Raw genomic sequence first — 17,500 nt, forward strand, 5'->3', positions numbered from 1 at the left:
AAAATAAAACAGCTGATTTGAGTGCAATCTTTGCTATTGCGCCATTGGTAGGTAACATCAATGAAATGTGGTGTGTGTGTCCAACCTTTTGTAATTGGGTACGTTATTACTTATTTTGTGCTTATTTCCTGAATATCTATAATTATATAATCACCATATACTAATATATAATTACCAGTGGGAGGCTCCTTTGTACAGAATACCGGCACCACAACGACGCCTATTTATATCGTGAAGCAGTAATGTGTAAACATTATTGTGTTTTGGTATGAAAGGCGCCGTAGCTATTGAAACTACTGGACAAATGAGACTTAACTTCTCAAGATGAAGAGCGCAATCGTAGTGCCGCTCAGAACTATTGGGTTTTTCAATAATCCTGAGCGGCACTGTAATGGGCAGGGCGTATCAATTACCATCAACTCAATGTCCTGCTCGTCTCGTCCCTTATTTTCATAAAAAAATATATAAATGTTTATATGTTCTCAATAAATTGCAATGCAAAGCCGCTCAAGATTATTGAAAAACCTAAAAATTCTGAGCGGAACTACAACTGCGCTGGTCACCTTGATATATAAGATGTCTGGTCTCATTTGCCCAGTAATTTCCCTAGCTACGGCGCCCTAAAGGCGGAAACACAGTAATGCTCACACATTACTGCTTCACGGCAGAAATATGCGCCGTTGTGGTACCCATTATCTAGCTGGCATCCGGAGCAAAGGAGCCTGCCACTGGTAATACCTGTAGCCTGTAACCTGGTACCCTGGAGCTTTGCATACCACGTAGATCTTAATAAGATAAGCAAACTTTAAGATCTTTTACTACAAATAATTCCTTCAGTCTAATATTATAATAAAAAAACATAGTTACGTTCAGGATAGTATATTTCAATTGACTATAATAAGTATTGAAATTATAATGTCGAATAAAAGCTAGTAACGAAAGTACAGTAATACCTCGACAAACACTACTAGAATACCAGATTGACTTTGGTTTAAGCCTCACAACCGACTGAAGCCTCACAATTTACTGCGAACAAACAGGGGCGTGCATTCTCTGCATTTAGGCAATGCCTACCTTAATAAGAACCTTAACAAATACATAGCATTACTGTTAGATAATTTAGTTCCATTATTCTATTACAATATTTGTAGTGAACACCCACCCAGTAAGCTTTGGCTTACTTCTGACCTCTACTTTGAACCACTGGACTGGCGGCTGTCAAAGTGCTTTTGTGCCTGTTTGATATTCGCCATTTTGGCGCTGTTGGCCATGTAGCGAAAGTCTGCGGTACTAAAACTAGTGATGACAACCTCAGCAAACTAAAGATGGTGGGAAACTATTTATAAAAAAAATTGTAATTTATTACGTTGATTCTTGAAGCATAAATAACACGGAAAACTAACGAAATTCATTCAAAATGCAAAAATACTTCAGAGTATTGTACATTCCTTTCGCAGCCATTTGTATTATACGTCAAAATTAGTTCTGTGGACGCTCGCGAGTGGCGCTTCAAATAGGCACAAAAAATTTGGTGTCAAAAACATATGGAACAGCCTGTCCAGTGGTATGTATACAGGTCAGTGGCTTACTTACTTTTAAAACCACAAAATTGACATGTCGAGAGTAAATCACAACTTCAACTTATTATATTCTTATTATTAAGGTAGGTACTTGTATCTACAGTAACATTAAAATTACACAAATAAAACTGAAATCAAAATTAATGAACGATGCGGGGCTCGAACCTGAGAGTTGAACAAAGCATACAAGATTTATCAACGATACACCACTCGCACTATTGGCCCAGTTGGAAGAGCGCTCACACGGAACGCGAGAGGTCACGGGTTCGAGTCCCACATCGTTCATAAATTTTGTTTTCAAATTTTATTTGTGTAAAAATTTATTATTCCAAATAATTATTTTATTTGAGCTCCATTGCGAATCAAATTTAATTTGTATATATAAATATTATTGCTCACTTCCACCTGTCGCTAAGTGCGAGGTATTACTGTAGTACAATCTATACGATAAATGGACACATATAGATATGATACCTACAATATGATATTAAGTTTGTTGACATTTGTCTGATTTGAACTAAAAGGACTATAGTAAATGTTTAAGAGTACCATCAAAATGAAACATGTTTAATATTATATAGTTTGTATATACAAAGAGGTACCCTACACATAGGTATAAAAAAATTGCCGATAGAAAAAGAGATAGTTCACGTGAAATCGCAATCAAAAAATACTTAGGCTAGGTTGCATCATATTAGCTGTTAAAGTTAAGGTTTAAGTAAAATATAACGTTAACAGTAACGCTGTGTGTTGCACCCTCGTATTCCTTGGCATAGTTAATGTTAACAAGTAAAATATCAAGTCAATATCGAATATTTATTTGAAACTTTTGACAGGTCGCAATTTAGCTATTTACTGGTTACGGTTAACGTTATGGCGTCATCTAAAAATTGTCAAATGGTTCAACACATTTTTTGACTTAACCGTTACTTAAACATGTTTGTGATTGCTAAGGTTAGGTGATGCAACTCAGCCTTATACAATGATATTTTATTTTCAAAACTAGCAGATATGTTAGCAGTACACGCATCGCATGATTAGGAAGCACTCCAAATGGAACGCATTCTAACAGTGACTGTAACGTTTAGGCTTATCGCAGACGACAGACTAGCCGTGACGCACTTTTTAGTCTGCGATAATAAAACCGATATTATTATATGCAGTACCCCATACGACGCGCAAAAGTCTGACACACAAAATATACTCGTAGATCTGACAGACGGCGAAACATCGCGCCGTAAAAAAAGGGCGCCAAAAACATATAACGTTCGCGGCTACACACGCTACCGCAGTCACTTTAGACTGTAGTCTGCACTAGTGATTGACTTGTATCGTGGCGCCAGACATTGATGTATATACAAGAAATAGAAAACAGACCAGCACTCTATGATACATCTTTGGCAGAATATCATGACAGAAATTTAAAAAGAAAATTGTGGGATGAAGCGAGCTAATTTATTTGGATATATTTTTAGAACTGAATGTTTAATATGAAACAGTCCCTTTAATAATCTTTCAGAAAGAATAGGATAAAATCAAAATTCTCTATTTCTTCTTCTTTTTTATACCTCAAGTACGAAATAATACACCGCAATCTCTGTACTTCCATTGCGTCGTGTACACCCCTACAGTTCTGCCGACAAAATGATCGAAAGAGTACGTCGTGTGCGTTGTGTCTGTGTAATATCTGTCACAGACATTTATCGCGCAATGGAGACTCTTTGTGTGCCGTAGACTCGATAGCACAAAAAAGTGTGTCATCTGCGATAGGCCTTATTCACAATCCTTTTTACAACGTTTGGATGTGACAGTGTGTGGCGCGGAACACTTTCCTCGATTTGTGAGTACCACTTATCTGCATATTTTAAGTACTGGTAATGTTAAAACTCATAATAAAATTTATCGAAGTAGGCGTTACTTTGCGGAAATCCATAATTATACAAATGATTTAAGTTTTCCTTAGTGTTAATTCCGCCAATATTTGTTTTTAAACAATTCAGCACGTGTTTCGCCGCGACTCGAGACGAGACGAGACTCAGTCTCGTGCCAGATTTTGGCGAGACAACACGTCCTGAGGATGCCTCGTGTAGAAGCGAAACACGTGTCGAATTGTTTTAAAACAAATATTGGCGGAATAAACACTAAAGAAAACTTAAATCATTTGTAAAACTCATAATATTATAAAAATGATTGCAATGCCTAATAATATATGTTTGCATCATAATGTCAAATAAATCAGTGTATTTAAGAAAATTATATCATCGAGAATCCTTGATGATTCAACTATATAACGTATATATATTATAAAAACGTTATATTCATGTTATTTCTTGTTTAAATTAAAAAAAATAATAGATGAGATCAGTATTGTAATGTAATGTCAAGAGATCATATTATCAGTCAACTTTGACACCTTTACACCGCATTTCACAATTTAATAGTTATTTATGCAATAATTGTTGTGTAATAAGGGGTATTAAAACACGAATGTGGGTGATAATAGTATCAGTACTAGTTATCAACAGTAATTGCCTACAAGACTTACCCAATGTCCTAATAACCATAACATCATCCAAACGAGTGTTTTAATGAAATTCAATACAAAATTACAACACTCTTTTGGATGATGTAATGGTTACTAGGACTGGCTTTTTTAATGTTAGCAGTAAGCTAACTGTTTCAGAATCTTTTATAGAGGATTCATATTATGGGTGTAGATAAACATAATTATATAATTTATTACTAATTATACAAATTGTAACCAGAATTTATGAACGATGCGGGACTCGAAAAAATAAGTTTAGATTTGAAAGAGCGACATCTCATTTCCTAATAATATGCAATTATTGGGGTTGAGCAGGTTATCAGCTGTAAAGTAGATCCTGTAGATGGAGCCACAACCTGTGAGTTGAACAAAGCATACAAGATTTAATAAACAATACGTCAATCGAACGGTTGGCTCAGTTGGAATAGCTCTCGCTCGGAACGCGAGAGGTCGCGGATTCGAGTCCCGCATCGTTAAAATTAATTTGTATAATTACACAAATATTACATAATATTGTTTCGCAATGAATAAAACAATAACATAGTCTCAACGCCATAGTCGAAATAAAGAGTAATTTTATTATTACCTTTCCAACAGAGACAGATAAAATAAAGATAATTAAAAGCAAATGTTCGCTTTCAATTAATAGATTTTAAACAATATGAAGATCATTATTATAAACTACACTATATCAAGGTATAAATATAAACACTAGTAATATCTAAGGTAAAATCAATACCTTTACATTGTTACATAAATAGCTTCCTATTACAAAATTTATCATACAAATATATTTACGTGATAGCTGCTATCATGAACCAATATAGCTGAAAAAAGTTGATTTAAATTAAATCAAATGAATATTTATTACGTTATGCACAAAATATCGTCAATTTCAAATTATTTTCATCGAATATAATATTTTTATTGAATTTATTTACTTTTCGGTGTGGAGACGTCCGTCCGTCAGATGTCCGGTCGTAGTGTCGGCAAAGCAAGCTCCAAGCTCGCAACAATTTTTGACGTCTTACAAGTTAGTCGTACTATAATTCCATCCCTGTTTGTCTGACATAATATATACTAACATGACATTAAAATTTAAGATGGTACATAAACATTACAAAACATCACAAACCAACTTTTATACAGCACGACTATTATAACGGGGAAAATAGGTTTTATATATAAATATATAATAAAGTGCAGTCGTAATACAATACTGTAATGTAAATAATTCATTAAAAATGCCAAAAAAATACTATTAATTTGAAGTTGACGGTTAAAATTAACACAACGAAAATACCAGTAAAATAAATAAACATTTTTTTTAAATGCGTATCCTAGATTGCGCGGCAAATAGAAAATAGTTCTGCGTTTCGGCAGGGCTTTGACTTAAGTTATTTTTCTCTATTGCAGCTGTACGGTTCGCATGACCCCCCTCCCTCCCCGCTACGAAGCTATGTCGTCTATGTAGATATCTTCGTCTTCGTGGCACTCTTGGCAGAGCGGTCGTGGTCATTACGATGCTATCTTTTGGGGCAGATGTTATTCACCCCACAAGCATTCGCCACTTTTCCTGGTGGCCGACAGTCTGGGACACACGTTCATTGGACAGCAGACTAAATTTGGTCGACCTCCCTCGCCCTGTAGTGCCCTACACGACAAGGCGCTCGATGGAATAACTCTCGCGCCGGGAGACGCGTCCGAAGAACTAAGTATGTAGATATCGTTATGCGCAAATATAACAAGAATGTCATAATTTTATAGATATTTTGAAGTATTCAATACATTCAAACTCTTATGATGCTAGTTTACCATTTTTGAGACCTTTACCACGTTCAAAGATGGTTAATATACACATAGAAGTAGCCATCTATAGTAATATTATAAAATGTAGACTTAAAAAGCATCTTAAAATCTGTCACAACTTTCAAAGCACATTATTGACACTTTATTGCTTTTACAATTATTTACATACATACATACATTCGAATAATCTGTTATGAAATGATTGTCTTACACTAAGAGTACATTTTGAATAATGTTCAATTATATAGCGCGGTGCTTCAATGGCCACATTAAATAAACACAAAAAAAATCTAAACCTTCAATTAAATAGTTAGTTTAGTTATAGTTAAATAGTTCGTTAGTTAAACGTCGAAAAAATATAGACTTTAGAACTTACCTCTATATTGAGCAATTCACGCACACTAACACAAAGTGTATTACAAATCACGAGTGTAACACGTAGCTTGTCACGCACACTACACTATTATTCCTGGCCTGTTTTTATCGGTTGTCTTACAGCAAGAGACTATCTAGACGTATAAATGATGTAAGATTGAATAATTGAAATTTTCAAAGAATTAAATTATACATTTAGGAACCAAAAATGTTTAAAACAAGTTTGAAACAAGTAGGCACGATTTAAGTGTTGATACCTACACAACTTCAATTTTACAAAAAATGAAGTTATGTGTATTTTTCAATTATTCAATTTTTAAGCTAGAATTCATATATTTTTTATGGTTACAGTTAAGTACCTCTTTCCGTGTATTCATTTAATGTCGCCCTTATAATTTCACGCTATATATGATAAAGGGTATACAATTGACTGATTCATAATATATTATTGATTATACCTTATTAGTGGTTTTATAAAAAGTTTAAAGGCGAAAAATTTTAGCTTGGCTTCAAAAACGCCTATCTGTGTATTGTTTGACATCTTGCTATGCGAATTCTGAAAGAGAAACAATAATTATTACATTATTATAATAATATTGACACATTTTTACACAAATTATCTCTAGGCATAGCCTGTACTATGGGTACAACACAACGATATATTTAATACAATATACTTACTTAAACATACATAAATACATCCATGACTCGGAAACAAACATCCATATTCATCATATAAATTATTGCACCTACTGGGATTCGAACCCGCTACCTCTAGCTTAGTAGGCCGGGTCACTAACCATTCGGTTATATGGGTCGTCCTGATGATTGATTGATGATTATTACTAAATAAAACCTCACCTATATACGCTGGTAACATAAAAAAGACTGCTGTATCTGCGCGGTGTTAATTATATCGAACAAATTTGTGGTAAAATAAAGCGGCGGAGGGGAGTGACGTGCTGCATGTCTTACTTACTTACAAGTGGGAGGTTCCTTGGCACAGAAGGCCGGCTAGATTATGGGTACAACAACGGCACCGGTGGGTTTTTGCCGTGTCCATCTCCTCATTTCTGAATCCATCTCGCAGGGAAACTCCGAGCATAGCCCTCTCCACTCCCCTCTTAGCGACCATGAGCTTACTCATAATGGCCCATAGTTAGCAACCACGTTTGATTACCGTATGTCATCTCATTTCCTAAACCATCGTCTTCAGTCTCCGTGGTATTTGGTACGAGGAGATTTTACAGAGCTCCTCAAACGCTGCATTAAATTAAATTGCTGAATCAGATCTAAATAGTCCGTCATTCAAAATTTTACTTACCAATTGGTATCCTGTTCCATCTTTCGTCTCCAATGCATCTTTGGACTCTGCATAACCTCATTCGTTTCCTTATCGACCTTCTCACAAAGAATCTTCTTGTATAACTCAACGTTTTTGATCGGCTCTACAGTACACGCGTCCGGAAGAAATCCTCTTTTAACACTCTGGAATTTCACCGGATCGATCGGAGGCAATGAAATTACCGCCTTTCTTATTTTATGTACATACTCATTAACTGGACTTGGGACTTGAGCGTTTTCTGTGTTACGCTTCTCAACGATCACACTTTGTCTCGCATTATTCGCTTCTATAATCGACAGTTTGTCTATTACTGTTTTATCTGTAACGTCTGTTGGGACTGTTTCATCTGTGGCCTCTGTTTTATCTGTAGTTACGTCAATGTGTTTCTCTATATCTTCTGTGGTTAATGGCGGGAGAGGATTGCAAATTTCTAGCTTTGTTTTCTCGCATATTTCATACGCTCTGCCTGTTAGTTCCTGTGTGGCTGTTTGTCCATTCGTTATCCTCTCGAGTGCAGTTTCGTCACAGTCCATGGCCGCAGCGGGCTCCGTATTTTGGTGCGTGTTACGAATATGTCTCTCTATGTTGTCTTTTCGTCTGAATCTACGGTTGCATATTTTACAGCGGAACGGTTTTGAATCTAAAATTATAGACAATAATCCTTGTTTAATAAGTTTAGACTAATGACTTATTATAATAAGCGAAGACTGTATTTAACAATAATGAACTGTCAGAAGAGTATGATCTAGTAAAACATTAGTCCAACCAAGTCCAAAGTCTAGTAAAAATTTTCACCCTAAAAAAGTCTTTGCCTTGCAAACAACCCATGAAAAAATTATAGTAGGTATCAAATAATTATTTAAATTTGTAAAGAAATTGACTCAATTATAAACATTAGCTCAATAACGTCACAACCACCTCGATGTTTTCGGCTGAAGATGAATACTTGTATATCAAAAGGCATAAAAGGCATTTATTTTTTATTTTATTTAATGGATCACCAACATAAGAAATAGTAGTTACAGTTTTAATAATTACATTGCATTAACTTATAAAATTTAACTTTTCCTACAGTTAAGTTTTTTTTGATGTCATTTGAAACAAATAGCGCTCTGAGAGAGAAGAAGCGGCGCAAGAAACTCCCAGCATTCTTTTTTTGCGCTCTTTTCAATAAAAATATACAATATTGTACAGTCATTTCTATCGCTATAAAATAATCAAAAATGATCGGCCTGGGACTACCCAGGCCGATCATTTAGATATTCAGCAGTGGAGTAATAGGATTTACGACAGAGCCATTTTTTTATAAAACATTTAAATTTATTTATAGATAATGCCTGAACAGTGGCTGGGACTTTATTATAGAGGTGTATACATATATCCTTAAAGTTATTATGTATCTTATGAAGCCTACTAGAATTAGTTACAAGCAATCCCTTATTTCTAGTGTTAAAATAATGAAAATCACTATTAAGAGCAAAAAGGTGACGATTTTTGTGAACGTATATTAAATTTTCATAAATGTACTGACAATGAACAGCCATTATATTTATTTCTTTAAGTTTTTCTTTGAGAGACTGTCTATATATCAAATATACCTGAATGGACACCTAAATGCCTCTTTAGATCAATCCTCGCGTGGAAAGAATGGGGACACCTCGGACACTGATATTTGCGTTTACTGATGGGTATTGCTTTGGTATTGCCAGTGTGCACGCGAGTGTGCTCCTCCAGGCCGCCTCGAGTCTCACATTGGTGATGACATACGCTGCATGACCAACTGGTAGCTGAAATATGGAAAATTTAAGTATTCACGCCTGCTACTCGACTTGTCCAGCAACGTGTTGTCTGTGGAAAAGGCTTAAGAGGAAACCTACACACGCCTGTAAATAAATTCAAAAGTTGTGTTTGAAGTTGACGAAACGGGCTCATAAAGTCTTGAACCCAGGGTATTGTCACGAAAATAGACCCACAGGAGACGTCGAGTTGCGGAAAATGGTTTTGGGATACCTTCACCTTATAATTTTGTTCTTGTGTACAAAATATTGGCAAATACCAAACAACGTACACAAATAAAACTGAAAACAAAATTTTATGAACGATGCGGGACTCGAACCCGCGACCTCTCGCGTTCCGTGCGAGCGCTCTTTCCAACTGAGCCAACTGTTCGAGTGGCGTATCGTTGATAAAATCTTGTATGCTTTGTTCAACTATCAGGTTGTGGCTTCATCTACTACAACTACAAACTCTAATATTTGCATATTAGGAAATTGACTTGATAAGTAGCTCTTTCAAATCTAAACACAGCCTGAAGCATACGAAGCGTATGTTACAATTTGAAAGATGCCATTGAGTGTCAAGATGCCACGCACACAAGTATCTTTACAAATAGCCAATACACACTACAATCTAAAAATTGCCGCAGAAAAAAAGGTATTGTTCTTTGGTAGTGCGGTATCTAGTTTTAGCGCAGCGCGCACCAATCCTTCATCTATTTCTATCCTCCTTAATCTAAGGCGTGATCATTGATGTCTGAGGCATGACCTCATTATCGGCCGCTATCACACCTAAGAGCGTTTTCGCGCGTATTTCAAAGTACATAAAAATTCTGTAAAATTATTTTATACTGAAATAATGTGGTCTTGTCCACATGTGGACACGGCAAACGTTTTTTGGTCCTATGCTACCGTTTCCACGTGGACACGGTCAGACAGCCGTCAAAAAACTGCCAATATCTACTTATCCGTACACAAAAATACCAGAGAGAATTTTTTACCTGTGTTTTATTAATTCATCTTGGTTCTAAAATCCATAAAACAAAGCGCAACGCTTTTGAAGACATTTAGATAACGTATCCACTATAGTAAAAATAATACAATTCAAATGCAATATTTTTAATTTGACGCGTTTAGCAAAATAATCAATTTCTCGTACATCTCTGAAAGAGTGGCGTCATTCACCAGCACGGATCTATCATAAATCGTTTTTTGTTTACAACAACAAAGCTTGTTTATTTAGTAACCAAGAAGTGGCTATAGCATCTCAAGTGGCCGCGCTGGGTTTGGCGCCAAAACAGCTGAGCAGGTGGAGTCTGCGGGCGCACGGGACGTGTGAGGATAGAGTTATTTTCGAAACTGGTAGACCTGTACTGACATAATCGGTAAGATATCCAGAATATGTCAACGTTCCTATTGATAGGAATATTTTTATATCATTACTACCTGACACAACAAACGCTGTGTTGCCATATAAAGTAATAAAAAAAAATCAATAATTAAAATTTTTGGGGTATAAAAAATAGCTGACGACCGATTCTCATACCTACCAAAGATATCGTACATAAAATTTATCGTAGTACAATGATCATTAAATTCGATTGCCATCTTGCAACTCTATTGCGTATCTGTGGATGGAAAAGAATAATATTAAAATAGCGATGTAAAAATAGGTGTTGATCGTAGACGAGCGAAAATTTGAAGTGGTATGTATTTATCAATGTTGAATCATAATAAAAAAAAACTCTAAAAAAAATATTTAGTGGTGGGTGTCCCTTATCATTTAGGGGTATGAAAAATAGAACATCTATTTTTCATACCCGGCCGATTCTGAGACTTACCTGATATACGCACAAATTTTCAAACTAAATGGTTAAGCCGTTTCGGAGTAGTTTGGTATGAAACACCGGGACTCGAGAATTTTATATACATCATTATTATGCATAAATACCTTTGTGCTTCTCCAAATGTTTCCTGTAGTTAGAGCTGTCCCTCAACTTCTGCCCACAAATGTCACATGTGTACGGCCTCTCCTGGGTGTGGGTGAGACCGTGTTTACGGAGAGCACTTGAATTGTTGAAACCTTTTCCACACTGATGACACTGAAACTTTTTCTCCTCTGAAACAGACAATGTTCAAAGTCAAAGTCAAAAGTCAACGTTCTTTATTGACAGAAACATTCACAAGTTAAGTTGTTACAAATTTAAGAGTAGGCACATGTTTCGTCTTGATAGACATGCAAATATTTTAGTGGTTTCGTTTATAGTAACAATATCTGGACGACCGAGCCTTGCTCGGATTTTTAAGAATGTACAAAACTTGAAAAAAAAAATACTATAGGACATCTGGATTCGAACCAGGGTCTTCTGCTTTCCAGATCACCCAATGTCCCATCTGAGCTATTATAGTCTTGTGTATATAATATATATATATATATATATATATATATATAACACGGATAAATTACATTTTTTAATATTGAAACCTAGCTAGGTCGAATTCTCGCCCCAGAAACTACCTGTATACTAAATTTTATTAAAATCGTTGGAGCCGTTTCCGAGATTCAGAATATATATATACAAGAATTGCTCATTTAAAGATATTAGATAACACAATCAATAATTACCTACTGCAACTATATTTAATTTGACCAAAGTTACAATCCTACAATATAGTTACAATAATTAATGAAATGTTAAGAGATAATGTAGTTAAAAATAACCACAAAAAAATATAAAATAAAAAAAAATTGTATTGGCGCCAGTTACCACTTCGTTTGATAATATTCGTTTATTGAGTAACAACAAACTAATTAGCCATCTATGAGTGTATTGTGTACCTAAATAAATCAGCAATCACGTTTAAAAATTATTTAATATACGCCTCGTATTTAAAAGAGATATTCAAAATAAGGGACGACGCAGATCCAACTACTTTTTTTTATGGAAAAGGAGGACAAGAGTGTACCTGGTGTTAAGTGATCATCGCCGCCCACATTGCAAACACCAGAGAAATCAGAAGAGCGTTGCCGGCCTTGAACAAAGGTGTAGTTTTTTGAAGGTACCCATGTCGTATCGTCCCCGAAACACCACACAAGGAAGCTCATTCTACAGCTTTGGAGTCTGTGGAGAAAACCACTATGGAGGACTGCCACATAGACACATCCAGATGGTGGGGATGGTATCCTAACTTGTGGCGTGTAGTGCGAAGGTGGAATGCGGCGGCAGGAATCAGGTGAAACAGAACAGCTCCTATCGGAACGCTCTCTGCTACGTTGGTGATGAAACATCGGCCAAGTCAAGTTTTTATGATCAACAGACGGAGATAAATTGAATTGTAGTATCACCAAGCTAATAGATTAGTATATTATCTCAGGAGATTAATCTACTAGCTTGGATCGATTCTGTCAGAGTCGGTAAGACCGACTGATTTTCACTCTACTTACGTGTGACTGTAACTTTGGGTCTAGCTCACAACTCTCACGGTTACAAGAAAGAATTACCTAATTAGTACCAATGTGGGTAAGTTTGTCTTGTTTATCTAAAAGTTTTTCATACTTTTCACTGTATTGGTGACTTAATTGTGTGAATTTTTGGCGATAATAATCTACTGTATATAGTATGACAAGACTGCTTTCATGTTTTATATGCGTTCACTGTAGGACCGGAATAAAAGTTGCAAGCGATCAACCGACTGCATATTAAGCACATTTACGTCGAGGGTTCCGCATATTAATAGGCAAATTTATAAGGTATATTTTCATACGTAAACGCACAGCGACACACGCTTGGAAAAGCATAGTAAACGCAAGCTATTTTCTTGCGCTGTGTACAAAGATGAATCTAGTAGGTATATATTTGATCAAAATTACACACACAAACAAATTGATGAAAACACAAAACTAGTACTAGTGAACTAGTGTTTTTGTTATGAACAAACTTAATTTATAAATGCAAATCTCTACTTACTTGTATGTTGTGTACAAAGATGAATCTAGTAGGTATATATTTGATCAAAATTACACACACAAACAAATTGATGAAAACACAAAACTAGTACTAGTGAACTAGTGTTTTTGTTATGAACAAACTTAATTTATAAATGCAAATCTCTACTTACTTGTATGTTTCAGTTTGTGTCTCTTCAATTTAGAAAACTGCACAAAGCTCATTTGACATAAATCACATGAATACTTCTTCTCATTTAGATGTACCCTCATATGGTATTTGTAGTGTGATTGGGTTGCAAAGCTCTACAATTTAATACAATTCAAATTTATATTCAAATAATTTTATTTGAAGTAGGATTAAAAATCACTTATTGAACGTCAAAACCAACCATTAGAAATAGTATGCTTCAGACCTGAGAAGAATTAGTGCAAGAAACTCACTCACTCACTCGGACATTTTTTATTTAGCTACCATATAATATATAGTATTGTACATTAAATTTATTATTTTACAGCCTGAGGGTGGTCACTCCATGCCCAATAATGGTATAGTAGGCTATTCATTGATGTTTTAAAATATATTCTAATATGATCGTAAAGATTTGGTAGCCAACTGATATTTTTATTTCCTCGAAATAATTCCACTTTATGCTAAGAAAAACTATTTAAAATTTAAACGTTAAATTGTCGTGCCAAAATGGGAGCCGCTATGATCGTGACGTCATAACAACATAAACAAAGAAACGTCAAATGTGCAGTGCAAAATAAAAATGATTTCACAGTTTGTATCGTTGGTGTGTTGCTAAAATCAAAATATTGTTTCTGCTATAGTGACGTCACAACATGGTGGCCGGCGTTATTGGTCACGTGACATAAAGATTTAATTTTCAAAATATAAATAATCCTTAAGTTTTTACAACAAATTAGAATTGAATTCGTAATTCTTATGGTAAAACACTATATATAACATACTTTTATAATTTAATATTATTAGATGAAACTGGCCTAATAAGAAAGTCATTTATGTTATAGTAACCTTTACCACACAAACATTTTAAAACCATTCTTTTGAATTTGGTAACACATTTCTTTAGTAATATTTTGGGATCATGTTGTACAGCTAACTACAACTAACTAACTCAACTTTGTTCCTCATGTTAACATTATGATCATCACAGTTTTAGAAAATTCATTAATGTGCTTATGAACATACAGAACATTATGATACATAAAATGTTGCTTTAGTAAAGTTTTGTTTTATTTAGTGCTGTTGGTTTAGCAAATAATCTTGCAGGTAATTTTCATTAAATAAACCTGTTAATTAATTAATTTTAAAATTATTTTCAATGTATCTACCTTCTTACATTCACTACAATGGAACGGTTTTTTCTGTCCATTACAATATGCATGGTAGGCCACATGAGTCTTAGAATTGAACTTTTTCTTACAAACAGTGCATTGATAATACAGTCCTCCCCTAGAATCTGAAATGACAGAACAAAAATAACACTGGTTTATTTATTCGTTTATTTTTATGGATATTAAAAGCTTATTTGCAATATAAGTCAAACTATTTGCACCATTTTAAGTCAGACAGCAGTCTGTGTGGATGTGAGAGGCAAAATAATTCATTCAAAATGTGCAGTTTTGCAATGCCAGACATTAATGTGAAGCGGATGGAATTTCGGATTTTGATGTAATGTCCAATAGTGAAATTTGGTTGCTGATATGAAACTGAATAACTTCTATGACTACTCCCCATGATATTATGCAGTTAGCCCTTTACACATGAATCATAGATGACTTGATCATTGATGGTTCAGGTCAAGAAACTGGATGTCACTTGATATACTAATACTTGATTGACAGCAATTATACAGATGCTGTAGTAGTTAAAGGACTGTTCTGATTTTTAAATTTTATTTAACTGGATTAATTTTGACCCGCACCATTCTGAGACCTTGCATGACCTATGGTTATATTTCTCATAGGCGTAAGAAGCATATCATGTCTTATGGCTACATAATATGCAGAAGAAACACTGTATGGTAAAGCCCACATCTTTGCAAGACACAACCAACTTTAGGGGTTTTTAATTATACCAAGCACTGTCGATATGTTATTGCTACAAAGAGCTGGAAAAGGCTTATATTAGGACAGCTAGAAACAGTTTTGCTATCTCTTTGTGCTACACCCGATCAAACACTTTAGATAAGGACATAGACTATAAGCTACTTATGGCTAACACCTCTCTAATTGTCGCAGCAACTTCCTCAATCGAGATCTATGAGTAAAATTTACCTTGCACAGGACCTTAACGAGAACATTACTTGCAAACACTGATCAGTTGGTGCATCTCTAGGTATCTTTATTGCTGACTGCTAAATTGGTCTGATCGACTCCATAACTTTGGAGATGAAAGAGGTAATAGCAAGGCCATAGTTGTAAGGTTCCATGTGTGTGTCTTCCTTAGCAATCGGATGCACTAAAGGCAGGTAACAAAAGCTATCAACTCAAGAGCACAATCCCTTAGTAAGATCAAGGGAATGCCATGGGGCCCACTTAATTTATGAATGTCCAGAGCTATACCGGAATGTAACCTACAGAATGGGTGAGTTGCACCTCAGGATAAGTGTTACCAACTTGGTCTTGGTGAAATGACCTTTGGTTTTTCCATCATGGGATAGCAAGAGATATCATCCCTCTGTGTGACCAAAACACTCGAGATCGTGAGGGAGAGGGCAGAAACATCTCTCGCAACTTATTCCAATAGGTATACTTCGACTCTGGTGTGGTGGGCATTGAAATCACCAAGCAAGAATCATCATCATACATCAGTTCATAAAGGGGTTTGACATTGGCAGAAGAACTGATAAGAAACTCCCAGTAAGTTGTCTAATGATTTTAACTGTATATAGCACTCAACTTTATTAGCTTGATAGTTTAATTAACAAATGATATAATATTAATTTGTCCTTTATATAGGATAGCCCACAGACCAAGTGAAATACAGCAGCTAAGCCAATACATTATGAGTTAGATGTGGGACAGTGGTGCTTTCCTAGAAGTGCAGGCCTCCAGCCTAATTCATTTGTCCCTTAGGTTACAATATGACTCTACCATAGTAATTACTTGAAGTGAGACATTAATTCAATTATAGTTTTATTGTTTCAACTTTATAATGATTCATATTGCTTACCTGTTTCTATTAATATATGGGAGGTATCCAATTTCTTCTTCTTGCTTAAGTCCTCACATTCTGGCTGTCTTTTGTCTTCTAAACAGATCTTGTTAGTTAATTCTTTTTCTTGATTACCCACAACATCTATGTTATCATTTACAGTTGCGCATGCAACACATCCAGACTTCTCCAGCAGGAGACAATTCATACACTTTATGTGACCGCAACTCTCTGTTACTAAGCGGTTATATGTTTGGTTTACAGTGTTTTTATTTTTACAAGTAACACAAAATGCTTTATCCATATTTAGGTTATTAGTAATCAAATCTAATGTTATTTTATTACCACGGAAAAGTTGAGATTATGTAATTGATTACAGATCAAGACATAATTCAAAATATTATTGTTTTAAAAATGAAGAGGTAAGTTGAAAATTGTACCTAATTGTTTTGATTTTTTTTAGTCTGATCTGCGTGCTAACTGCTAGACAGCTGACACTTGACATCGTTGACATTAATAGAGTAAATATAATTTTTTTGCTTGTTAAATATTGACCACAGATACAGTCCTTAGAGTAATAGTACTCAATTATTACTTGTGCAGATAATACCTTCTATATAAGTTTTTTAAATACTTCCTCGCATGTAAGTACACCAAATGAATAACTACTGTGCCTCCAAAGTCATCCCTATGTATGTATGTATGTGCGTGAACTCTATTTAATGACCATGACTCCATTTCCAGGCTACAAAGAAAATGGTTTTTTAGCTAATCTTCACACTATGAGGACCGTCTATTTTCATAGATAATAACAAGGCACTGCATTGTAATGGGTAGGGCATATCAATTACCATCAGAAGAATCTCCTGCTCGCGTCGTCCCTTATTTTTATAAAAAAAATATAGATTATTGTTAGCTGTATGATTTGTTGTCTGTCATTC

At 35.0% G+C, this 17,500-nt stretch overlaps 1 protein-coding gene across 1 annotated transcript; it reads right to left on the bottom strand.

Moving 5' to 3' along the window:
- Positions 1–863: 863 nt before the first annotated feature.
- LOC126974518 (zinc finger protein 558) lies at positions 864–17,012 on the bottom strand. Its single transcript, XM_050822024.1, has 7 exons — positions 16,578–17,012; positions 14,735–14,862; positions 13,549–13,681; positions 11,381–11,548; positions 9,253–9,441; positions 7,634–8,294; positions 864–6,865 (listed from the first exon to the last, which is right to left on the bottom strand). Coding segments are annotated over exons 1-7 (1,566 nt in total). The 5' UTR covers positions 16,864–17,012; the 3' UTR covers positions 864–6,864.
- Positions 17,013–17,500: the final 488 nt, after the last annotated feature.

Source organism: Leptidea sinapis, chromosome 32 (genome assembly GCF_905404315.1).
Source record: "Leptidea sinapis chromosome 32, ilLepSina1.1, whole genome shotgun sequence".
NCBI classification, from domain to species: Eukaryota; Metazoa; Arthropoda; class Insecta; order Lepidoptera; family Pieridae; genus Leptidea; species Leptidea sinapis.